The 26,751-nt window shown below is 46.1% G+C and overlaps 1 protein-coding gene across 1 annotated transcript in view; it reads right to left on the bottom strand.

Moving 5' to 3' along the window:
- The window catches only part of TDRD7 (tudor domain containing 7), a 161,333-nt gene extending 135,100 nt beyond the window's left edge, over positions 1-26,233 (bottom strand). The window contains exons 1-4 of the mRNA XM_069766726.1: positions 25,911-26,233; positions 14,142-14,359; positions 7,428-7,569; positions 6,590-6,800 (exon numbers count right to left, since the gene is read on the bottom strand). Coding sequence (XP_069622827.1) covers positions 6,590-6,800; positions 7,428-7,569; positions 14,142-14,354 — 566 coding nt within the window. The 5' untranslated portion in view covers positions 14,355-14,359; positions 25,911-26,233. The remainder of the gene's footprint in view (positions 1-6,589; positions 6,801-7,427; positions 7,570-14,141; positions 14,360-25,910) is intronic.
- Positions 26,234-26,751: the final 518 nt, after the last annotated feature.

The following is a 26,751-nucleotide window of genomic DNA, read 5'->3' as shown; positions in this document are numbered from 1 at the left end:
TCTCCTTGTCCTGCCATAGTTTTTTGTTGTTATGGGTTTCTTACTTTTCAGCAAGGTGGAAACTAGACCTGGTGAAAACCCCATGTTACTCAGTAGTGCCCTTTCAAATTCCACGCCGTTAGATGGAAGCCCTTTACTTGGGTGTGGAATGCTGGCCCCTGACTGAGAAGGTCCAGAATCTCCGGCAGGATTCACGGGTCTGATAGGTACATTATCCTTAACAGGGAGGCCAGAAGGGGGCAATCATAATCACTCACCTGATCCCCTCTGATTTTCCTCACTACCGCTGGAATCATGGTTACTGGATGAAAAGTGTAAGCAATCTTGAAGTTTCAGGGAATCTGGAGGGAGTCTACTGCAAATGGGTTTTCTTTTGGGTTTAGAGAACAGAACCTTTTTACTTTCCTGTTTTTGTTGGCAAACAGATCTATTTCCGGCACTCCCCATAGATAGACTATGTGCTGGAACACTCTAGGGCCCACACCCCCTGCTTAAGTCTGTTGCGGCTCAGGAAGGCTGCCTCGATGTTCTCTGCCCCCTTATACAGTTAGGTCCATATATATTTGGACAGAGCCAACATTTTTCTAATTTTGGTTATAGACATTACCACAATGAATTTTAAACAAAACAATTCAGATGCAGTTGAAGTTCAGCCTTTCAGCTTTAATTTGAGGGTATCCACATTAAAATTGGATGAAGGGTTTAGGAGTCTCAGCTCCTTAACATGTGCCACCCTGTTTTTAAAGGGACCAAAAGTAATTGGACAGATTAAATAATTTTAAATAAAATGTTCATTTTTAGTACTTGGTTGAAAACCCTTTGTTGGCAATGACTGCCTGAAGTCTTGAACTCATGGACATCACCAGACGCTGTGTTTCCTCCTTTTTTATGCTCTGCCAGGCCTTGACTGCGGTGGTTTTCAGTTGCTGTTTGTTTGTGGGCCTTTCTGTCTGAACTTTAGTCTTTAACAAGTGAAATGCATGCTCAATTGGGTTGAGATCAGGTGACTGACTTGGCCATTCAAGAATATTCCACTTCTTTGTTTAAATAAACTCCTGGGTTGCTTTGGCTTTATGTTTTGGGTCATTGTCCATCTGAAGTATGAAACGACGACCAATCAGTTTGGCTGCATTTTGCTGGATCTGAGGACACAGTATGGCTCGGAATACCTCAGAATTCATTCGGCTGCTTCTGTCCTGTGTCACATCATCAATAAACACTAGTGACCCAGTGCCACTGGCAGCCATGCATGCCCAAGCCACCACACTGCCTCCGCCGTGTTTTACAGATGATGTGGTATGCTTTGGATCATGAGCTGTACCACGCCTTCGCCATACTTTTCTCTTTCCATCATTTTGGTAGAGGTTGATCTTGGTTTCATCTGTCCAAAGAATGTTCTTCCAGAACTGTGCTGGCTTTTTTAGATGTTTTTTTAGCAAAGTCCAGTCTAGCCTTTTTATTCTTGATGCTTATGAGTGGATTGCACCGTGCAGTGAACCCTCTGTATTTACATTCATGCAGTCTTCTCTTTATGGTAGATTTGGATATTGATATGCCTACCTCCTGGAGAGTGTTGTTCACTTGGTTGGCTGTTGTGAAGGGGTTTCTCTTCACCATGGAGATTATCCTGCGATCATCCACCACTGTTGTCTTCCGTGGGCGCCCAGGTCTTTTTGCATTGATGAGTTCACCAGTGCTTGCTTTCTTTCTCAGGATGTACCAAACTGTAGATTTTGCCACTCCTAATATTGTAGCAATTTCTCGGATGGGTTTTTTCTGTTTTTGCAGCTTAAGGATGGCTTGTTTCATCTGCATGGAGAGCTCCTTTGACCGCATGTTTACTTCACAGGAAAAACATTCCATATGCAAGCACCACTCCTCAAATCAACTCCAGACCTTTTATCTGCTTGAGAATGACAATGAATGGATTGCCCACACCTGTCCATGAAATAGCCTTGGATTCAATTGTCCAATTACTTTTGGTCCCTTTAAAAACAGGGTGGCACATGTTAAGGGGCTTAAACTCCTAAACCCTTCATACAATTTTAATGTGGATACCCTCAAATGAAAGCTGGAAGTCTGAACTTCAACTGCATTTTTACTGTTTTGTTTAAAATTTATTGTGGTAATGTCTGTAACCAAAATTAGAAAAATGTTGTCTCTGTCCAAATATATAATGAACTAACTTGATGTCGTGCCGTAAGGGAGAAGACATGTTGTTCTACCACCTGGAGAATGCTGTTGGATGCTACCATTAGAGAGTAGGCCCTTGTTCGCCCTGGTGATTGATGTATGCCACGGTGGCTCAGTAGTCTGACATAATGCAGACATGGCGACCCAGGAGGAGAGGGAGAAAGCTTTCTAGAGCCCTTTCTACCGCCCACAGTTCTTTCAGATTTGACGATGTCTCCATCTTCGTAGGCGTCCACGACCCCTGACTCGCCTGACCTCCCTCTTAGGTGCTCTTCCCACCCCGAGATGCTCGCGTCTGTCATGATTATGTCGCTTACTGGCCTTTCCCAGAGAACTACTGATGTCAAGTTCGCCATCTGAGGGAGGCTATGGGCTCTGAAGAAAGACCTACACTTCTTTCTAAACGCCCTTTTAGCAATCTTTGTGCAGACACTATCTCCCACTACTGCTGTCTGGTATGGAATTGGGCCCATTTGACTGCTGGGATACAGGGTATTAAGGTTTCTAAAAGGGACATGGTTTTTCTCAGTGTCATCTGAAGGAGTTCTATGGCTGCAGAGGCTAGGTTCACCACCTTCTCTACCTTGTCAAGAAGCAAGCCTGCAGCTCTGAGTTCAGGACAAGGCCCACGAAGGTCTGTACCATTAGGGGTTGTAGCCTTGACTTTTGAGTATTCACCATCCAGCCCAGTCCTTATGAGGTCGCTGACACCTCCTTCAACTGCGCGGCACAGTGCTCCTCTGATCTTCCTACTATCAGAAAGTCATCCAGATAAGGAACGATAACGGTGTTCTGGATATGGAGGAAGAACGTCATCTCTGATACCACCTTGGTGTATACTCTCTTGGCTACTGACAGTCTAAAGGGAAGCGCTTGGAACTAAAAATCTATGACTTGAATGTGTAGGGCTACCCTCATGTACTTCTGATGGGCCGGATGCATTGGGATGAGATAGTATGCATCCTTTAAAGTCAACTACCACCATAAAACAATTGTGATGGAGAAGTTTTAAGCCTGTACTCACTGACTCAATCTTGATGGTATGATTTTTCACCCAGCAATTGAGACCTCAGATTTTTTATGGTTCTGAATGAGTCATCCTTTGTTGTTTTTTTGTCAAAAAGAGGGGGGGAATAAAATCCCCTACCTTTCTTTTCGCCCGGAACCTCGCGTAAGACCCGTTTGTCCACTAGGCCCAGAATCTCCATCTCTAGGGCAAGCTGTTCTGTCGATCTCCTGACGAGGATTACTACAAACGTCTGACGCGGCAGATGATAGAACTCTATCCTCAGGCTTTCCTTCACTATATTCAGGACCCAGGTGCTGGAGGAGATGTTCTCCCAGGCCTGAACAAAGAGTGAAAGCCTCCCCTCTATTGCTGTTCTGGCGTCAATGTGAAGACTTCTTCCAAGTGGAGGAAGGACGGCTGAACATAAACCCAGACTCCCTTTTCCCTCTATCTTCCTACTTCCTTCTCTCTCCCAGAGGACGTCCTCTTTTGAATTTCTTCCTCTGTTCCCCTGAGAAAGCCCTTCTTCCCGTCACCCGAGGATGTCATCCAGCTTTTTCCCCCGAATAAAAACTGGCCATCACACGGTAAGGAACATACGGTAGCTTGTTCTTTGACTGCAGATCTCCTGGACAGCTCTTGAGACACAAGGCCTGCCTTGCCGCATTTGATAGACCAGCAGACCTGGCGGCCAGCCTCAGAGTCAGCGGATGTATGTGCTTGGAATGCTACGGCTCCGTGTAATAAAGACATGTCTGACAGGATTCTATCTCGACACTTTAGGCTACTTTCACACTAGCGTCGTACGACGCACGTCGCAATGCGTCATTTTGGAGAAAAAACGCATCCGGCAAAATTGCTTGCAGGATGCATTTTTTTCTCCATAGACTAACATTAGCGACGCATTGCGACGCTTTGCCACACGTCGCAACCGTCGTGCGACGGTTGTGTCGTGTTGCGCCGGACCATCGAAACCAAAAAACGTTGCATGTAACTTTTTTTGGCGTGTCGTGTCCGCCATTTCCGACCGCGCCTGCACGGCCGGAACTCCGCCCCCTCCTCCTCGCAGCTCAGAATCGGGCAGCGGATGCTCACAGAATGCGTCGGTACATCGCAACGTACGTCGTACGACGCTAGTGTGCAAGTAGCCTTAGACTTAAGCTGCTCTCCAGCTGCTGTAGCCAGACCATTAGCCCTCCTGCTGCCGCTTCCCATGTGTGTCTCAGATAAGTATCCGCCTTTATATCTAAAGGGTCCCTAAGTAACCCTGAATCTTCTAAGGGAAGTGCTGACCTGGATACAGCTCTATCGACCTTGTCCCACACTTCTGCATGCATCTCTTCAAAGGGATATCTCCTTTTTGAAGATGAGAGCAGGGCCCCAGATCTATCTGGCCTCCTCCACTCTATTAATGAGGGCCTGGACCATAGCGTTGACCGGAAAGGTTAGTTTTTTCTTCTACTCCAATCCTCCAAACATGACGTCCTCAAGGGACTTGGCCGCTTTCTCCTCCTTTAGGCCCATGGTTGTCCTAATGGCCTTAAGTAGTCTATCCGTGTCCTCCACGGGGAAACACAGTCTACCTCCTGTGTCACTGGAGGAGCCAGAGGGAACCTCTCTGCTTTCTCTTCCCTTTTTTCAACAGAGTTTTAAAGGAATCCCTCCACTTCGGACCTAATCAAGAGTCGAAGGCTTGCTACGAAATCAGGCATCTCCTCACTAATGGTCTTGTGGATGCAGTCGGAGCAGAGGGCCTTCTGCCAATTCACAGCTAGGGGGCCTTTGCATAGTGCTCACTTCCTGTTCCTCTTTTTTACCATAACCTTCCTAGGCCTCTCCTAATGATTTATAACAAACAATAGGGGCCCATTAACAACATGATGACATTCACGGAGATTACTCACCACCCGTTGTCAAACCAAGGGTACAGCATTCGGAGGCTGTGGTGGGACACAATGTATCCTCTCTGGACACAGAGGAGACCTGGGATGCCCTGCTCCTCTTGCTGGGAGGGCTGCTGCTCCTGCCACTTGAACGGCTGCCTCCCTTGTGTCCACGCTGATGGTGAGCATTCGACTATGCTGCTTACTGCTGCAAAACGCTTTGGTCCATCTTCATCTGATGCGTTGATCTGGCCTCAGCAGCTACCTCCTCCACTGCTTGCCCTTAAGAAGGGGTAGCTAGCGCCATCTTGTGGGGCCTCTCTTCCGGTTCCGATGGTTGCTCTGCCCCTCCCCCGCAAAAGCCGGCCGGACACGCTCCTTGCTCCAAAATACCAGCCACCATCACGTAGGGTGTCATCTTGCTTCTAGTGCACCTTCCTGACGTAACTCAGGTGCGCCTACCTGCATGCCTTCAGGCGCCGCCATCTTGCCTGTGATGTTAGCGGTACTCAGAAGATGCCCCAGCCGCTCTACCATGCTATGACCAGTTGGGAGCCGGCCCGGGAAGTGCAGCAGGGGGAGGGCGGTGCAGCAGAATGTGCCGCTCATGCCCGTTCGTACTCCGAGCCCCCGGGGGGCCCGTGGATGGCGCTTCCAGCACCTGAAGGCCAGCGCCACAGGTACGAGGCCTGTTCTTCCGACGTCGGGACGGGCCTGGGACCTTTCCTTTTAACCATTACAGGTTACCGTCCATTTCAGTACGGGAATCCCATCAAGGACAGGAACCCAATGGAAGCGGGGTAGAGGTACCGCCATTTTATTTCAGTAGGTTTCTGTCCTGGCTGGGCAGATCCCTCTCTCAGATGTGCGGTCATGGGTGAAGGGAAAAACTAACATTAAAAAAAAACACTTGCCTCCCACACCAACACCAAACCAAAGGTCATTGCTGTATCATATAACCAATGCAGTGAAATAGGAGCCACTGATCGGCTGCAGCATTCAAACTATTTGTCAGACAGCACCAGTCCGAGAAGAAAGTATGTGTTTTCTTTATTTTACAAGGGGTGCTTTAACATTTAGGAGGTGTTTGTCCCAATAGTAGAAAACCCCTTTAACCTATTCCTGAGCATCTTTCACATCGTGGCAAGGTGCATTATCCTGTTGATAATGGTCATTGCCATAAGTTAGTACTTTTGTCATAAGGGGACAATGTGCACCTTCCCAAGGTTTCCCAGCAGAAGCTTGCCTACAGCATCCCACTGTCTCCGCAGACTAGCCCTCTCTCCCTGGTGGAATCTTGCCATTACAATCTCAAAAATTCTGAGAGACCACGGTACGATTCACATTCCTATTTTCAAGAACTGACTGTTGAAATTCTGTTTAATATATGAAGCAATAAGCAAAGTGTAATAGTCCTAAGAGAATTTCGCTGTAATTTTACTTGTCAGCGGTGTAAAGAAATCAAGCCATTCTTTGACTATTGATTTAGTTTACTTGTTCTCACCTGCTGGCAATGGTTGGGTTCCTCTGCACCTGAACCTCCCGAATAGGTACGGATCCATAAGAGGGAGCTACGTGCACAGGAATAGGATTTGCAAAAGGTCGACCACTCCAAACATTTCCCTTTCCTCTCATAACCAATGGCGTGGGATTTCTTGCAACTCTGTCTCCTTGTGGTGCAAAGTCTGGTTTTCTAAGCATCGCTTTAGGCTTTCCTAAAACAAAAAGATTGTAGAAATGATAGAAGCTGCAGGGTACAGCCAGATCTTATCGCCATTAATAGAAGGGCCTACCCAATGGTTTTATATCTTACTGCTTTGATTTTTAACACTATAAACCACAGTCTATTGTATTTTGACACTGGGTTACAGTGAAGTCTTTTGCTTTCAGCTTGTTTCACTATTTTATTCCCATGTAAACAGGCTGCCGATCACCTCCCGAATTATCAAAGTGCTCGTTCATTGGTTGAAATGTGCAGCACAAAAGACAGTCTTTGGCAGTCCATCATCCTGTGTAAACAGAACTCATACTTCCAAAAACTATGGCAGCCTATGCACATTGAGCGTCCTAGTACATATCATTTACCTTGGTCTGCCTGTGTAAACAGGCATTTAAATGACCATCGATTGGTAAAAGGTTACACATCTGTCGAAGCATCGTGCCGCCGGTCGAGCCACGTAAAAGGACCTTTACATTTTCATTATGGTCTAGGTGATTTTGCATAAATTACTTACATTTTCTTATTTTTATATGAGACCCAAGGTTTCTACAGAAGTAACTAGTATTGTGTGCTGGGATGCTAGCATAAACAATAATTGATAGAGCTACAAAAGGTGATTTACCGATATGTGTTATCGGAGCAGAATATTTCAATCTCATGTGGCAGTTTACTTGGCCACCAGACTTCTTCTTTGATGTTCTCTGATGTGCCACAAGCGCTGCTATCTGGGCAGTTTCCTTGCATGCAACTGCATGACATATGATCTGGAAAATAAAAAAATAAATAATTAAATCAAGTAGTTCTCTTCATATTTAGCAACTGAAATCCACTATCATAAAAAGGCAATATTTTGCCCAAGAACAGTACATAGAAATTGTTTAAAGGGGAGCCGGTCACTAGACTCATGCTAAGCAAACCAGTGTCACCTCAACTGCAGCCAGGTATATTTCCTTCCAGAATGCTATGGAGTTTCAAAAAAAACATAGAAGATCCGGCCGGGGACCATAGCCAGAGGCGGAACTAGTCAGACTCCCCTTGAGAAAGTAACAAGAGAAAGACAGGTTGGGGAAAGTGTGAAAGGCTCAGCAAGACCGACTTGAATAGGTAAGTGTTGCAAGTCACACTCATACCACTGTCAAGGTGAAAATATATGTCTTTATACACTTTTGTACTTTTATATATTCTTATGCTGTGAAACAATAAGTTTTTCCTTCATGCTTGCTAATGCATATGTAATTGTATTTAAGATAGCTGCCAGTATTCACCTTTGCCTTAGTTTTTGTTCTTGCCAAGAATCTACTTTCGTTTCTGAAGCTAAAGTATAGTTTCTGGAGAAATGGAAACTTAAAGTGACGTGGAGGAAGGAGGATCCATCATATGACGTCAGACCAACCAGAAGGACTGAATACTAGATACATTGCTTAAACCCTGCCTATCCCCGCCCTCTGCACACCTTCCCCCAATAGATCATATAATGTTGTGTATCAGGAAATAAAGTTCAGTTGCTGTGACGTTCCCACTACGTGTGGAAGTACGAGCATGCAATGAGTTTGAACCAGCATTGTGTCTGACTCATTCTTATCCGGTACCAACATGCTCTTAATCTGATTTGGAATGACTGGTGGATGAAGGGTATTGTCGTGACGACCCCGAAACCACTATCCATTGGATTGCGAAAAAATGCTTGTTATACAGTCATGGCCAAAAAAGTGGCGCCACCTTTGAAATTGTTCCAGAAAATGAAGTATTTCGCAACTACATATGTTTTGTTATACACAAGTTCATGTCCTTTGTGTATATTGGTGCACAAAAAGGCAATGAAAGCCAAATTTGACCTAATAGAAGTTGACAACCTTTACGTTGTGTGTGTCTGCTACAGTGAAAAGTGAGAACAAAAAGGAAAAGAGAACTGTCTAGGAATGAATATTGTTGAAAATGTTCAACAATCTGAAGGTTATAAGTTCACCTCCAGCGATCTTGATGTTCCTTTGTCCAGTGTGCAACATAATAAAGACGTTTACAATCCAATGGCACTGTAGCTAATCTGGTTGTGGACGGAAGAGAAAAATTGATGAAGGGTTGCAACACAGGATAGTCCAGATCGTGCATAAGCAGCTCCAATCAAGTTCCAAAGAAATTCAAGCTGTTCTGCAAGATCAAATACAGGAGCATCATTGTCGGCGCAAACTGTCAACATTTCAATGAAATGAAACGCTATGGCAGGAAACCCAGGAGGACCCCATTGCTGACACAGACATAAAAGTTAGACTGCAGTTTGCCATAATGGATGTGAATAAGCCAAAAATCCTTCCGGGAAAGCGTCTTGTGGAGGGATGAAACCAAGATAGAGCTTTTTGGTAAAGCACATTATTCAATCGTTTACTGAAAACAGAATGAGGCCTACAAAGAAAAGAACACAGTACCTACAGTCAAGTACAGTCCAATATGTTTTTGAGTTGTTTTGCAGCCTCTGCCACTGGGTGTCTTGACAGTATGCAAGGCATCATGAAATCTGATGATTAGCAAAGGATTTTGGTTCGCAATGTAGTGCCCAATGTCAGAAAGCTGGGTTTGAGTCTGAGGTCGTGGGTCTTACAGCAGGACAATAACCCTAAACATACTTGAGAATTCTGAAGTGGCCAGCAATGAGTCTGGTTCTAAATCCCATTGAACATTTGTGAAGAGAAATTAAAATTACTGTTGGGAGAAGGCACCCTTCAAATATGAGAGCTCTGGAGCAGTTTGTAAAAGAAGAAAGTGGTCCAAAATTACACTTGAGAGATATAAGAAGCTTGTTGATGGTTATACGAAGCGACTGATTTTAGTTATTTATTCCAAAGTGTGTGCCACCAAATATTAAAGGGAACCTGTCACCCCCAAAATCGATGGTGAGGTAAGCTCACTGTCATCAGGAGCTTATCTACAGCATTCTGTAATGCTGTAGATAAGCCCCCGATGTAACCTGAAAGAGAAAAAGAGGGTAATTATACTCACCCAGGGGCGGTCCCGCTGCGGTCCGATCAAATGGGTGTCTCGGGTCTGCTCCGGCGCCTCCGATCTTCATTCCATGACGTCCTCTTCTGGTCTTCACGCCGCGGCTCCGGCGTACTTTGTCTGCCCTGTTGAGGGCAGAGCAAAGTACTGCAGTGCGCAGGCCTCTCTGACCTTTCCAGTGCCTGCGCACTGCAGTACTTTGCTCTGCCCTCAACAGGGCAGACAGAGTACACCTGCGCTGGAGCCGCGGCGTGAAGACCAGAAGAGGACGTCATGGAAAGAAGATGGGAGGTGCTGTTCGGGACCCGAGACACCCATCAGAGCAGGACCGCCCCTGGGTGAGTATAATATAACCTCTTTTTCTCCTCTTTCAGGTAACATCGGCGGCTTATCTGCAGCATTCCAGAATGCTGTAGATAAGCCCCAGATGGCGGTGAGCTTACCTCACCATCGATTTTGGGGGTGACAGGTTCCCTTTAAGTTGAGGGTGCCTACAATTTTGTCCGGCACATTTTGGGGTTTTGTGAAATCATGTCCAATTTGTCTTTTTGCAGTTTTTTTTTGTTCCAATGCACACAAAGGAAATAAACGTCTTTATAACAAAACTAGATGGTGGCCCGATTCTAACGCATCGGGTATTCTAGAATATGCATGTCCACGTAGAATATTGCCCAGCCGCGTACTATATTGCCCAGCCACGTACTATATTGCCCAGCCACATAGTATATTGCCCAGCCGCATAGTATATTGCCCAGCCGCATAGTATATTGCCCAGCCGCATAGTATATTGCCCAGCCGCATAGTATATTGCCCAGCCGCATAGTATATTGCCCAGTCGCATAGTATATTGCCCAGTCGCATAGTATATTGCCCAGTCGCATAGTATATTGCACAGCCCGCGTAGTATATTGCACAGCCCGCGTAGTATATTGCACAGCCCGCGTAGTATATTGCACAGCCCGCGTAGTATATTGCACAGCCCGCGTAGTATATTGCACAGCCCGCGTAGTATATTGCACAGCCCGCGTAGTATATTGCACAGCCCGCGTAGTATATTGCCCAGCCCGCGTAGTATATTGCCCAGCCCGCGTAGTATATTGCCCAGCCCGCGTAGTATATTGCCCAGCCCGCGTAGTATATTGCCCAGCCCGCGTAGTATATTGCACAGCCCGCGTAGTATATTGCACAGCCCGCGTAGTATATTGCACAGCCCGCGTAGTATATTGCACAGCCCGCGTAGTATATTGCACAGCCCGCGTAGTATATTGCACAGCCCGCGTAGTATATTGCACAGCCCGCGTAGTATATTGCACAGCCCGCGTAGTATATTGCACAGCCCGCGTAGTATATTGCACAGCCCGCGTAGTATATTGCACAGCCCGCGTAGTATATTGCACAGCCCGCGTAGTATATTGCACAGCCCGCGTAGTATATTGCACAGCCCGCGTAGTATATTGCACAGCCCGCGTAGTATATTGCACAGCCCGCGTAGTATATTGCACAGCCCGCGTAGTATATTGCACAGCCCGCGTAGTATATTGCACAGCCCGCGTAGTATATTGCACAGCCCGCGTAGTATATTGCACAGCCCGCGTAGTATATTGCACAGCCCGCATAGTATATTGCACAGCCCGCATAGTATATTGCACAGCCCGCATAGTATATTGCACAGCCCGCATAGTATATTGCACAGCCCGCATAGTATATTGCCCAGCCCGCATAGTATATTGCCCAGCCCGCATAGTATATTGCCCAGCCCGCATAGTATATTGCCCAGCCCGCATAGTATATTGCCCAGCCCGCATAGTATATTGCACAGCCCGCATAGTATATTGCACAGCCCGCATAGTATATTGCACAGCCCACATAGTATATAGCAATGTGGGCATCATATCCCTGTTAAAAAAAAGAATTAAAATAAAAAATAGCTATATACTCACCTTCCGTTGGCCCTTGGATCCAGGAAGCGTTTACCGACGCTCCTCACGCGCTCCGGTCTCAAGAGTGCATTGCGGTCTCGCGAGATGATGACGTAGAGGTCTCGCGAGACCGCTACGTCATCATCTCGCGAGATTGCAATGCATGGACCGGTCACTGGAGCGTCGTGAGGAGCGGGAAAGGCACCGGAAGGTGAGTATATGATGATTTTATTTTTTTTAACATTAGATCTTTTTACTATTGATGCTGCATAAGCAGCATCAATAGTAAAAAAGTTGGTCACAGGGTTAATAGCAGCGTTAATGGAGTGCGTTACACCGCGGTCAACGCTGCCATTAACCCTGTGTGAGCGCTGACTGGAGGGGAGCATTCCATGACAGACAGAGGCTGCGACCAATGAATATCCGAGAAAGAAAAGAAAGAAAGAAAGAAAGAAAGAAAGAAAGAAAGAAAGAAAGAAAGAAAGAAAGAAAGAAAGAAAGAAAGAAAGAAAGAAAGAAAGAAAGAAAGAAAGAAAGAAAGAAAGGAAGGAAGGAAGAAAGAAAGGAAGAAAGGAAGGAAGGAAGGAAGGAAGGAAGGAAGGAAGGAAGGAAGGAAGGAAGGAAGGAAGGAAGGAAGGAAGGAAGGAAGGAAGGAAGGAAGGAAAAGAAAAGAAAAGAAAAGAAAAGAAAAGGAAAAGAAAGAAAGAAAGAAAGAAAGAAAGAAAGAAAGAAAGAAAGAAAGAAAGAAAGAAAGAAAGAAAGAAAGAAAGAAAGACAGAAAGACAGACAGAAAGACGGAAGTGACCCTTAGACAATTATATAGTAGATGTGTAATTGCAATAATTTTCTGGAAGAAATATTTAATTTGTGGAACAATTTTGAAGGGTGCCAACACTTTTGGCCAGCTCTGTGGTTTTAGAATCAAATCATTACACAGTGGCAAGTGTATGTATTGACCTAATCACACATTTCACTTGAGTTTGATTATGATGTGAAAAATGATTAACCTGGTTAGTCATTATTTGTATAAAATATTTATGTACTTAATTGTGGGGTCTATAGTTACTCCATTGGTAGCTCTATAGGTACTGTGCAAACTAGCTGCAATCACTATCAAAACTGCGCAATTGACAATAAAGCAGGTGACATGGAAGAAAAGAAGTAGCTACAGTAAGTATTGTCCATGGAGTAGGTAGGAAACCTGTTTTAAAAAGGTGGTTATCTACTTTCAGAAAACTGTAAAAAAACAACAACACATAAACAAGTAAACTGCACTTTCATTACCCTCCCCTGACTGCTTAGGGTATGTGCACACGTATTGATGGCCACTGCAGATTTTTCCGCAGTAGATTTGATAAATCTGCAGGGCAAAAACGCTGCATTTTTGCTGCAGATTTATCGCAGATTTACCGCGGTTTTACAACTGCGGTTTTCCATAGGGGCAGCTGTAAAACCGCTGTGGAATCCGCAGAAAGTAGTTGACATGCTGTGGAATGTAAACCGCTGCGTTTCCGCGCGTTTTTTTCCGCAGCATGTGCACAGCGTTTTTGGTTTTCCATAGGTTTACATTGAACTGTAAACTCATGGGAAACTGCTGCGGACCCACAGCTGCAGAAACGCTGCGGATCCACAGCGTTTTCCGCATCGTGTGCACATACCCTTAGTCTGCAGCAGTGATGTAAAGTCAAAGCGCTGCAGCCACTGAGCTCAGCAACTCTGCCACTAGCAATGGCGCAAGCTGCTGAGCTCCCCATTGGTTATGACATCACCTCGTTAGCCAAACAAATCAGACTGGGGCGGCATTGGTGACTTCACTGGACCCAGGGAAGGTAGAGGGGGAAAAAAAAAAGTTTTTTTTTTTTTTTTTTTTTTTTTGAATGAGCCATAAGATAAAAGTTTTCTGAAAAGGGTTCACATCCTTTAAGAAACACTTTTATTTTTTGGATATCATTAAAGTTATGCTCCCTAACCCTCCTAATTATGCATGTGATGTAGTGCAAGTCTAACAAAATACTTACAGAGTACAGTCTTCCCAGGTTATCAGAACCAGATCCTTTTCTGACCCACAACACCGTTCTTCTGCTTTTCCGGCACACAAAGTGTGGGGCGGTAATTCCTTTGTAATATAAGTCTGCCAAAACAAGGCTCCGTACACTTACATTGAGAAAGGGATTTCTACTCAGCCCCTAAACCCTTGTGTGAGCCAATTAGTCTGTTTTCAGGCCATGTGAGCCAGAATAGGACCGAAGAGGTGCAGGAAACCATAGAAAACAGATCAGCAAGTATTTTGATATACTTGCACTAAAGCAAAAAGTTAGGAGGGTTTATTTAAAAAGAAATAAAATACTGACTTCGATTTTTTTTTTTACTACTCACCCTGTATGAAATGCAGTGTAAAACAGCACAATAATAATGCACATTACCTCGCCAACTCGGCCGATATCCATCCTTACAACAGCTGGAATACTTTTCAGGTATGTGTCAAGTGCGTGAAAACCCATTTCCTTGAAAGGAATCAGTTCGCCGGTAAGAGATTTATATTCGCTTTGTAAACGATGCAGGGCCACACCATTTTTGCTGGACTGTAGGACAGCCCGCAGCATCTTGGCAACAAGCTCTTTCTCAGGCTCAAACATTTTTGCTAAAGATAAAAAAAACGGAAAACAAAAATATTAAGACAAGCAGGCTGGTCCACAAATACAGGAACGAGTTTCAATAATTCACTACAGGTTTGTGCTTAGAGCTCATGCGGGAAAGAGAGGGGGGGTTCGGTTTGTTTTTATGTAAATACTGGTTCCTTAGAAGTTTTAGGCCATGTTCACACAGTGCGTTTTTTACCGCGGAACCGCGGCGGTTTTGCCGCTGCGGTTCCGCAGCTGTTTTCCATGCAGGGTACAGTACACTGTACCCTATGGAAAACAGGACACACAGTGCACATGGTCCGGAAATTGTAAAAAAAAAAGACGCGCTGAATAGCTCCCGGAAAAAAAGAAGGAGCATGTCAATTCTTTTTCCGGAGCCGCAGCGGTTCTGCACCCATAGATCTCCATTGTGAGGTCCAAACCGCAGTAAAACCCGCAGATCAAAAATATATCTGCGGGTTTTACTGCGGTTTGATGTGCAGAACCGCTGCAGCAGGAAGTGCGGGGAGCGGGCGGAAGTGCGTGGGCGGAGTGTGGCTGCCCCCCCCGTGTTCCGATCCCGCCCCCCCGTGCTCCGATGCCCCCCCCCCCAGTGCTCCGATGCCCCCCCCAGTGCTCCGATGCCCCCCCCCCAGTGCTCTGATGCCCCCCCCGTGCCCTAATCTCCCCCCCTTATACTCACCCGGCGTCCCGGTGTCCGTCCGGCCGTCTTCTCCCTGGGCGCCGCCATCTTGCAAAATGGCGGGCGCATGCGCAGTGCGCCCGCCGAATCTGCCGGCCGGCAGATTCGTTCCAAAGTGCATTTTGATCACTGAGATATAACCTATCTCAGTGATCAAAATAAAAAAATAGTAAATGACACCCCCCCCCCCTTTGTCACCCCCATAGGTAGGGACAATAAAAAAAATAAAGAATTTTTTTTTTTTTTTTTTCACTAAGGTTAGAATAGGGGTAGGGGTAGGGTTAGGGGTAGGGTTAGGGGTAGGGTTAGGGTTAGGGGTAGGGTTAGGGGTAGGGTTAGGGGTAGGGTTAGGGTTAGGGGTAGGGTTAGGGGTAGGGTTAGGGGTAGGGTTAGGGGTAGGGTTAGGGGTAGGGTTAGGGGTAGGGTTAGGGGTAGGGTTAGGGGTAGGGTTAGGGTTAGGGGTAGGGTTAGGGGTAGGGTTAGGGTTAGGGGTAGGGTTAGGGGTAGGGTTAGGGTTAGGGGTAGGGTTAGGGGTAGGGTTAGGGGTAGGGTTAGGGGTAGGGTTAGGGTATTTTCAGCCATTTTAACCCTAAAAAAATTCCTAGAAAACACACAGACTCTGGCTAGAAAACTGCATCAAAAAAACGCATCAAAAAACGCATCAAAAAACGCATCAAAAACGGACCAAAAAAGGACCAAAAAAAGGACCTGCGTTTCCTGCCAAGAGCTGCAGTTTTTTAAAAAACAGTCAGGAAAAAAAAAGGATGGAAATCCTGAACGTGTGAACATACCCTTAGGGTATGTGCACACGATGCAGATTTAGTGCAGAACTGCAGCAGATTTTTCTGCAGCAGAAACGCTGCAGAACTGCACTGTGATCACAGTACAATGTAATCAATGTGAAAAAAAAAAGCTGTGCACATGGTGCAGAAAAATCTGCGCAGAAACGCTGCAGATTTCAAAGAAGTGCCTGTCACTTCTTTTGTGCAGTTCTGCAGCGTTTCTGCACCCCTCCATAATAGAAATCTGCAGGTGCGTTTTTGATGCGTTTTTGATGCATTTTTTATGCGTTTTTTGTGCAGATTTGTGCTAAAAAAAAACGCATCAAAAACGCATAAAAAACGCACCTGCAGATTCTGCCAGGAGATGCAGATTTAGTGCAGAACTGCAGCAGATTTTTCTGCACCAAATCTGCATCGTGTGCACACAGCCTTAGGCTAGGTTCACATTGCGTTTGCAGCAGCCCGTTCAACACATACGGTACGGGTTGCTGTAAACGCAAGTGCCGGTATGGCAGCACGCTAGCGCAGATAGAGCATCTGCTAGCTCCATCTGCACTAGCAGTGACGGACCTGGAAACGCTGCAGCCCGCGTCTCCGGGTCCGTCACTCAATGACGCCATTGTGGGCGTGCGCTAGCGATGCATCCGACATAGGAATTAATGGCGGCCTTAACGGACTACGTTACACCGCGTTTATGCCGCGGTGTAACGTAGTCCGTCTAACATGCCATATAAACGCAGCGTGAACCCAGCCCAATTCTGACCACTGTCACTTTATGAGGTAATAACTCTGGAACGCTGATTCGGAGACTGGTTTCTGATATTTCCTAACAGATTGTACTGCATGATAGTTGTAAAATTTCTTTGATAAGACAGGTCTTGTGTTTATTTATGGGTCTCCCAAAAAAAAAAAAACTGGAAATTTGGCGAAACATTGACATTTTAAAACTTAGTTTTTATGCCGTTAAATCAGAGTTATAGGTCACACAAAATAGTTCATAAACAACATTTCCCACATGTCTACTTCACATTAGCCCAATTTTTGTAAATTTTGTTGTTGTTGCTGCTAGGAAATTATAAGGGTTATAAGTTGGCCAGCGATTTTTTATTTTTCCAACAAAATTTAATTTACAAAACCACTTTTTTTTTCTTTTTCTTTTTTTAGGGATCACATCACATTTGAAGTGACTTTGAAGGGTCTATACATGATAGAAAACTCCCCAAAGGGACACCATTCTAAAAAACTGCACGCCTCAAGAAGTTTACTAACCCTTCAGGTGCTTCACAGGATCTGAAGCAATGTGGAAGGAAAAAAAAAAATATGAACATTTTTTTTTTTTTCACAAAAAAACTTTAAATTTAGACCCATTTTTTTTATTTTCGCAAAGGTAACAGGAGAAAAAAAAAATTTGTTATGCAATTTCACAGATACCCAATATGCGGAGGAAAACTACTGTTTTGGCACACAGCAGGGCTTGGAAGAGGAGGAGCTCCATTGGACTTTTTCTTTGCAAAATATGCCAGAATAATTAGTGAATGGCTGGCTTGTCGCGTTTGGAGAGCCCCTGATGTGCCTAGATATCTAGATATGTGATGAGCCCCTTGAACCCTCAAGGTGCTTCACAGAAGTTTGTAACTTTTTTTTTATGGCTCTACATTTTTTCCACAACATGTTCTGTTAGCCCCAATTTTTTTTTCATTTTCACAAGGGTAACAGGAGAAAATAGAACACAAAATTTGTTGTGCAATTTCTTACACAGATACCCCATATGTGGAGGAAAACTACTGTTTGGGTGCACGGCAGGGATCAGAAAGGAAGGAATGACAAATTGGAACACAGACTTTGATGGAATGGTCTGTGGGTGTTAAGTCGCATTTTGAGAGCCTCTGACGTGCCTAAACAGTGGAAAATTTCACAGAAATTTTACATTGTTGATCTCTGAAGATGAAAAAAATATTTATTTTACCCCATAAAAATGTTTTTAGCCCCAATTTTTTAATTTTCACAAGGATAGCAGGAGAAACTGGACCCCAATATGTTGATTAACAGTTGACAGACCTGAGTGAGTACTTGCTTTTTTTGTGGACTTAGTTGAAGCTTTTATTGGGAGCATTTTACATAACATTTGGGATCACATTTATTCGGCACACTTCGCTGAGCACTTACATCAGGGTTTCCATTTAAATCTCTGAGTGACGTTATTCAGATGAAACCCCTGAGGGATCCATTCACTATGAGACAGCAGAGTTACTCTGGACTCAGTTTGGCCTCTGTTCAGCGGTGTCTGAAAACTGTAGCAGACCACACTTTTATGCACGCCGAGAGACGGACACTGTCGGATCACAGGCCAGACGATCTACACAGTGCCTCCATCTGCCTCATTATAGGGAATCTTCTACGGCGAGGGTTCTGTCTATAGGAATCACGTATTTCAGTTATTTACACGAAAACCTTGGTGTAGGCAAGGGCAGCATTTAGGGAGATAAAAGCGTTGGTAGCGGTGTGAGTGCTGGCACTGGGTCTCAGCTGTCAAAATCAGCTGAGACCTGGCGGCAATCGTGCACGTACAGCCTACTCATGGCCGTGATCGCCATGGCGTATATATACTGTATTGGTCAGGAAGTCCTTCCCGTCCATGATTTTTATACACTGCAAATGTCATGAAGGAGTTAAAAACAGTCCCTAAAGTCTGGTGGAGAGTGGAGGGAAGGGTGATGTAGCCAAAATACGGGCTTGTTCACATTATATCATAGATTTGGACTGATGTGTTCCAGACACCAGAGAAGTTTACATATTTTACTCACTTATATAAATACTACAGCGATTACAGTCATTATCTTCGATGTCCCCATTGGGGCTCACAATCTAGATTCCCCATCAGTAAGGAGTGTGTGAAGAAACCCGTGCAAACACAGGGAAAAGATACAGACTCCCTGCAGATGTCCGTGGTGGGATTTGAACCCAGGACCCCAGCGCTGCAAGGCTGCTGTGCTAACCATGAAGCCACCGTGCCAGCGACATTTAACAAGTTCACAATAGCAGTCAGAGCTCCACTCCACATGTGGCTGTTAAAGACTCATGAAGGCTGATCAAGTCAGATATCATCTGCTGGGAATGATGTGGGCTCAGCATGCGAACCATCTTCAAAGTCAGGTACAGAACGCATGACATAACTGTACGCCATCTCGCTAAGGGGTTAAAATTCCTTCAGAACTAAGAGGATTTTTAAACAAGTAAATTGCAATGTTTTTTTTAAAGCACTTTACAATTTCACCCATTTAAAATGATGAGAAAGCCTTTAAAGAGTATCCCAAATGTTCCATTCACTTGGCGGAAGCAAAGGGTGTCCTTGATTTACACTTATTGTGAGTACATTGAAGGCCCCCATACATGAAGACTAATGTTGGCAGAACCATATTGACCTGTTCTGCCAGCACCTTAATATCTATGGGAGCGCCAGACAATTTATCAGGTTAGATATTGATTCAACTTGTCCAATTTTGGACTGCTGATTAAGGCTACTTTCACACTTGTGTCGCTTTAGATCCGTCGCAATGCAACGTTGTGGGAAAAAAACGCATCCTGCAAATGTGCCCGCAGGATGCGTTTTTTTCCTCATAGACTTGTATTGCCGACGGATCACAACGTATGGCCATACGTCGCGTCCGTCGTGCACTGGATGCGTCATGTTTTGGCGGACTGTCGTCATGAAAAAAACGTTCAAGGGAACATTTTTTCATACGTCGCACCCGCCATTTCCTACCGCGCATGCGTGGCCGGAACGCATTGCGCCGGATCTAAAATGACGCAAGTGTGAAAGTAGCCTTAGAATGAGCAGCGGATGCGTTGAAAAACTGCATCCGCTGCCCACGTTGTGCCGAATTTTCACAACGTACGTCGCGCCGATGCTTAGCGACGGCCGCGTACCGATGCAAGTGTGAAAGAAGTCAATTAGATCTTGGCAGAACGAGCACTCCCAACCATGGGAGAGCCAGCCAAGGCTGTTGTACGATCCGACAGATCACTGCTTGGCCGACCTCAATCTCAGGTGTATGGCTGGCGTTAACGGAAATGTATACCATATAGTACTTAGGGAGATAAAGAGGTTGTCGAAGAGAAGAAAAATATGGCTAATGTCTTTTTTTTAAAAATGGCACCACAATGGGTTGGAACCGTTATTGCAGCTGTTTCTCAAGTGAAGCAAATATTTGCTTTTAATATGCATGTTATTAGGGTTTTATTTCGCGAAGACAAGAAGAAATGGAGGGTTTGTAACAAAATCTGGGTAAACTGCCAACTTCAAGTTGATCTTCAGCAGGACATGGAGATGCTCACTTGGAGCAGCAGTATTTTACATTTCTGCAGCTGTTCCATTCAAGTATATCTCGAAGATGTTAAAGGTTTCCTTTACATTATAAATGGGCAAAATGGCAGCATGCTTTTAAAAACAACCAACTTTGTAATTTACTTCTTATTTGTCTTTTATTCTCAAAAATTGCTTGTTGCCTTGGTTACCAGCAACCTCTGCAGTATATCAGAGATGGCTGGTCTCCAGGGCAAAGAGTGATGTGAGGGGTATTACAGGCTCTTCTTTCTTAAAATCCCAGCTCAGACCTCACCAGTCAAAGTGGTGGCAAATACTTGTTCTATTCCAAGAAAAGGGGTTACCCGAGACCAATTTTTTTTTTTTTTTACCATGTGCCCAAGAATTACCCATCTGATCTACCAGACAAAGCTTCATGTCAATAGAGGAGGTTTGCTGTTGATGTGGGAGTTATGGCCAATGTCATGCTGATTGTCAGTAGGTCAGACATGCCTCCTGACCAAGCCCAGTGTCATGGAAATTGGGGGAAGAGGTGCTTGTGCACTCCCTCCTTGGCATTTTAGGCTACTTTCACACTAGCGTTTTCTGCAATCCGTCACAATGCGTCGTTTTGCAGAAAAAACGCATCCTGCAAAAGTGCTTGCAGGATGCGTTTTTTCCCCATAGACTTGTATTGACGACGCATTTGCGACGGATTGCCACACGTCGCATCCGTCGAGTGACGGATGCATCGTGCTTCTGCGGACCGTCGGGAGCAAACCGCTTTTTCCGACCGCGCATGTGCGGCCGGAACTCCGCCCCCACCTCCCCGCACCTTACAATGGGGCAGCGGATGCGCCGGAGAAATGCATCCGCTGCCTCCATTGTGCAATGCGCTAAACGCTAGCGTCGGAATCTCTCCCCGACGCATTGCGACGGGGAGATTCCGACGCTAGTGTGAAAGTAGCCTTACTTGTATCTTGTCTTAAGTTGTATGCAGCCTTATGTTTTGGCTCTGGTGTGATTTTGGCACCTGGATTCATTTGCCACTTTAGGTATATGCAGGATTTAGCACCTAGGGTCTGCATTATTAAGGTACCTTCACACATAACGATATTGTTAACGATATCGTTGCTATTTGTGACGTAGCAACGATATCGTTAATGAAATCGTTATGTGTGACAGCGACCAACGATCAGGCCCCTGCTGGGAGATCGTTGGTCGCTGAAGAAAGTCCAGAACTTTATTTCGTCGCTGGACTCCCTGGAGACATCGCTGGATCGGCGTGTGTGACACCGATCCAGCGATGTCTTCACTGGTAACCAGGGTAAACATCGGGTAACTAAGCGCAGGGCCGCACTTAGTAACCCGATGTTTACCCTGGTTACCATGCTAAAAGTAAAAAAAACAAACACTACATACTTACCTACAGCCGTCTGTCCTCCAGCACTGGCTGTGAGCCGGAAAGCAGAGCGGTGACGTCACCGCTCTGCTTTCCGGCTCCCAGACAGTACAGGAGGAGAGCAGAGAAGCAGAGCGCAGCGCTGGAGGACAGACAGCGGTAGGTAAGTATCTAGTGTTTGTTTTTTTTTACTTTTAGCATGGTAACCAGGGTAAACATCGGGTTACTAAGCGCGGCCCTGCGCTTAGTTACCCGATGTTTTCCCTGGTTACCGGCATCGTTGGTCGCTGGAGAGCGGTCTGTGTGACAGCTCTCCAGCGACCAAACAGCGACGCTGCAGCGATCCGGATCGTTGTCGGTATCGCTGCAGCGTCGCTTAAGGTGCCGTCACACATAGCGACGCTGCAGCGATACCGACAACGATCCGGATCGCTGCAGCGTCGCTGTAGAGCTGTCACACAGACCGCTCTCCAGCGACCAACGATCCCGAGGTCCCCGGTAACCAGGGTAAACATCGGGTAACTAAGCGCAGGGCCGCGCTTAGTAACCCGATGTTTACCCTGGTTACCATCCTAAAAAGTAAAAAAACAAACGCTACATACTTACCTTCCGCTGTCTGTCCTCGGCGCTCTGCTTCTCTGGTCTGGCTGTGAGCGCCGGGCAGCCAGAAAGCACAGCGGTGACGTCACTGCTCTGCTTTCCGGCTGACCAACGCTCACAGCCAGAGCAGGAGGAGTGCAGAGCACAGCGCTGGAGGACAGAGAGCGGTAGGTAAGTATGTAGTGTTTGTTTTTTTACTTTTAGGATGGTAACCAGGGTAAACATCGGGTTACTAAGCGCGGCCCTGCGCTTAGTTACCCGATGTTTACCCTGGTTACCAGCAAAGACATCGCTGAATCGGTGTCACACACGCCGATTCAGCGATGTCTACGGGGAGTCCAGCGACGAAATAAAGTTCTGGACTTTCCTCCCCGACCAGCGACAGCACAGCAGGAGCCTGATCGCTGCTGCCTGTCACACTGGACGATATCGCTAGCGAGGACGCTGCAACGTCACGGATCGCTAGCGATATCGTCTAGTGTGACGGTACCTTTAATGTGAAGGGGCCTTTATAGGCAGCCTTTTGTTGAGGATCTGGTGCGAGTTTTGCCACCTGCCATGTACATTCAGATTTAAGGTACCTTCACACATAACGATATTGTTAACGATATCGTTGCTATTTGTGACGTAGCAACGATATCGTTAATGAAATCGTTATGTGTGACAGCGACCAACGATCAGGCCCCTGCTGGGAGATCGTAGGTCGCTGAAGAAAGTCCAGAACTTTATTTCGTCGCTGGACTCCCTGGAGACATCGCTGGATCGGCGTGTGTGACACCGATCCAGCGATGTCTTCACTGGTAACCAGGGTAAACATCGGGTAACTAAGCGCAGGGCCGCGCTTAGTAACCCGATGTTTACCCTGGTTACCATGCTAAAAGTAAAAAAAACAAACACTACATACTTACCTACAGCCATCTGTCCTCCAGCGCTGTGCTCTGCACTCCTCCTGTACTGGCTGTGAGCCGGAAAGCAGAGCGGTGACGTCACCGCTCTGCTTTCCGGCTCCCAGACAGTACAGGAGGAGAGCAGAGAAGCAGAGCGCAGCGCTGGAGGACAGACAGCGGTAGGTAAGTATCTAGTGTTTGTTTTTTTTTACTTTTAGCATGGTAACCAGGGTAAACATCGGGTTACTAAGCGCGGCCCTGCGCTTAGTTACCCGATGTTTACCCTGGTTACCGGCATCGTTGGTCGCTGGAGAGCGGTCTGTGTGACAGCTCTCCAGCGACCAAACAGCGACGCTGCAGCGATCCGGATCGTTGTCGGTATCGCTGCAGCGTCGCTTAATGTGAAGGGGCCTTTACATTACCAGTGTACTTGCTGTGGATGCCCATTGAGTTTATCAGCCATCGTGCCTTTACTCCATATCAGAATTTTTCCCAGTAATTTGCATTATTATATTATGCTTTAGTACCGTATGTTAAATAAATTTCAGTGGATTTTTTTTTTACAGGTTTAGCTTTTAATTTCCACTGATAATGATGATTTGTTATTACTGTTGTGTGTTTTTGGTGGGAAGAGATCGTGCTCACTTGGAACCCTTAGGGCTGTTTACAGCACAACCGAGGCTGGGGCTCAAATTGAAGAGTTGCCCGGTCTCGCCCTCCCTCAGCTGAGCCTCTACATGAAACTTGAGTGTTAGGTTTCTGGTTTATTTTCTTGTAGGCTATAGATACATGAATTATTTTGGGGTTTTTTTAATGCAAATTAAATGCTGCTTTTATAGTAGATTTCAGAAATTTCATGCACGCGCTTGTTTGTTTTTTCTCCTGACTAAATTTGAGAGCTGCAACGTTTCTGAAATCTGCAACATCACCACGATCAGGAATAGCAGCGTTGTAGATGTAGCATATTGTCGCTGCGTTCTACATTACAGGCACAGTGGATGGGACTTATAGAAATCTCGTGCCCACTGTGCTTCTTTTTAACGCTGCGTAATCTGACCTGAGGTGCGGGTTTTTGAGCAGCAGCATGTCAATTTCCCTAAATAGACTGGCATTAAATCCACATGGTTCTAAGACAAGTGCGTACTTAGAACGCAGCATTTTGGATTCAACGAAAATACACTGCGTCCAAAAAGCCGCTATTCCTGATCGTTGGCATGTACCCAGTGTTTTTTCACCCTGCCCCCCACCAAAAAAAAACACAGCATTTTATGAATAAAACAAACTATTAAAAATGTACTGTAGATAAAGCACATATGTAATTCACAATCCTAAAAATACTTAAACACTGAAAAATTAGCGTTTTGAAAGCAGACATTTACTGTCAATAGAGCAGGTTTTGGCTACAGAAAATTAAAAAAAAAAGCACGGAGTGTGAACATAGCCTTGGTTTAAGAATCTTGCTGCGTCACTTTACCACGTCATTTATTTTATTTTCTGTTACAGGGAGCAATAAGTTTAATAAGGGGGAACTAAATAAAATTTAAGCAGCAGCCTGGAGAACTTCTGGTTAAAAGAGGCTGTTAGGCCTTATGATATTGATTACCGATCCTTAGGATAGCTGATTAATATCAGATCAGTGGGAATCAGATACCCCACATTCTGCTGTTATCAGATTTGGCCCAATGTAAACAGGGCACAGATCTGAAACATAACAGCTCTGCTTAGTGTGTATTAGATGTTGCCGAGAACTGAAGCTCAATGTCTATTCAAATGAACAGGATCTGATCTGCAGTTCTCAGCAGCAGCAACTACACTCCGGTCACGGTCCACATCTGGACGCCATTAGAGCTGAAAACACCTGTGGGCAGGTCGGTGCCGAAGCCCAGAGGAAAATAAATATACTGGACCCTTTGATCACAGCGATTTATAGTTTGTATGCAACCCCTTCTCATGTACAGCCCCATGGAATCAATGGAAAAAAAAAATAAATATATATATATATATATATATATATATATATATATATATATATATATATATACACACACACACACATACATACATACACACAACCCTCTGAGACAAACATTGTGCCCAAAGCTGGCCTGTTTACAAGGGCAACAGCTTGTGGCAGGGGTGTCATATTAGTGCTGCAGGCAAAGGGCACTGATCAGCTGCAGCGGTCACATTTTGTCTAAACAGAAGGCTCAGACAATATGCAGCGAGAGGTGTGAGTTGTATTTTTTTCGCCTCAGGGGTAGTGATGAGCGGGCCCGTTCGGGTGTTATCCGAGTGTCCTCGGCGCGCTCGAGTAATATGTTCGGGCCCCAGCACCCGCATGTCTCATGACTGTTCGACAGCCGCAACACATACAGGGATCACCTACAACAAACTTGGCCGAGCTCGGCCTTACAAAGTGGCGCCATAGTCAGCGCAATCCGCCGCCATACAAGTGCTTGGCTCCGCTAATAGCCGGCACCTGTACATGAGCCAATGGTTGGGCGAGGGCCATTTTACCAACACTTTAGGCTACCACTGGGCCTTTATACACACAATCTATGCGCTGCCCCACAAGTGCCCACACCATTAGGGTGGCTATGGCAGAGCCAATCTGTCCCATGCCTGCTGAAGCTAGGGGTGTGTGGCACAACCTGCTAATGGCCGTCAGTTACTCAGCATTAGCCCATAGTATTCATCAGGTAGGCTGAGGAGCGAGATTAATCTGCAGCGCCCCCCTGATAATCCAGTAGTCCCTGACAGAACAGCCGGATTATAGGATGCCCCAGATAGGTGACTGCAGAGCAGGCCTGGCGCTTTCCTGGGCACTGCCCATCACACACCGCACTACACCTGGGCGCCCACCTCGGTTACCCCGCGGGTCACACCCTACATACCGCTGTGTCCGGGTCTAGCGGCTCAGGCGGCAGACAGGCAGCAATCCCGCAGGCGTCCTGGAGTCGCACCACCCTCCAGAGCAGTTTCGTTTCCAGCTACTGCGAATTCCCTTCACTTTCGTCTTCCCGGTCTCTCTTCCTCGCCCTCGACAAAACGGCCGCCCACCGCCCGCCTCCAAAACGCGTGCCCGTGCCCGTCACCCGGCGGCCAGTGCTGTGTGGACGCTGTCACAGACAGTCAGACACGGAGGGAGATAGAGGCGCGTGGCTGAAGAGGGAGAGGAGTAGGTGGACGGTGTAGTCATGTCGGGCTGCGAGCAGTCATGCCGTGAAGTGTCAGATAGTGTGTCCCCTCACCGCCCAAGTGGCCCCAAGATTATCAGGTGGCCCTCAGAGCACACTGTGGCCCCAACATTATCAGGTGGCCCTCAGAGCATAATGTGGCCCCAACATTATCAGGTGGCCCTCAGAGCATAATGTGGCCCCAACATTATCAGGTGGCCCTCAGAGCATAATGTGGCCCCAACATTATCAGGTGGCCCTCAGAGCACACTGTGGCCCCAACATTATCAGGTGGCCCTCAGAGCACACTGTGGCTCCAACATTATCAGGTGGCCCTCAGAGCATAATGTGGCCCCAACATTATCAGGTGGCCCTCAGAGCACACTGTGGCCCCAACATTATCAGGTGGCCCTCAGAGCATAATGTGGCCCCAACATTATCAGGTGGCCCTCAGAGCACACTGTGGCCCCAACATTATCAGGTGGCCCTCAGAGCACACTGTGGCCCCAACATTATCAGGTGGCCCTCAGAGCACACTGTGGCCCCAACATTATCAGGT

This window comes from Ranitomeya imitator, chromosome 1 (genome assembly GCF_032444005.1).
Source record: "Ranitomeya imitator isolate aRanImi1 chromosome 1, aRanImi1.pri, whole genome shotgun sequence".
NCBI classification, from domain to species: domain Eukaryota; kingdom Metazoa; phylum Chordata; class Amphibia; order Anura; family Dendrobatidae; genus Ranitomeya; species Ranitomeya imitator.
This window is presented reverse-complemented; position numbering and strand designations above follow the sequence as displayed.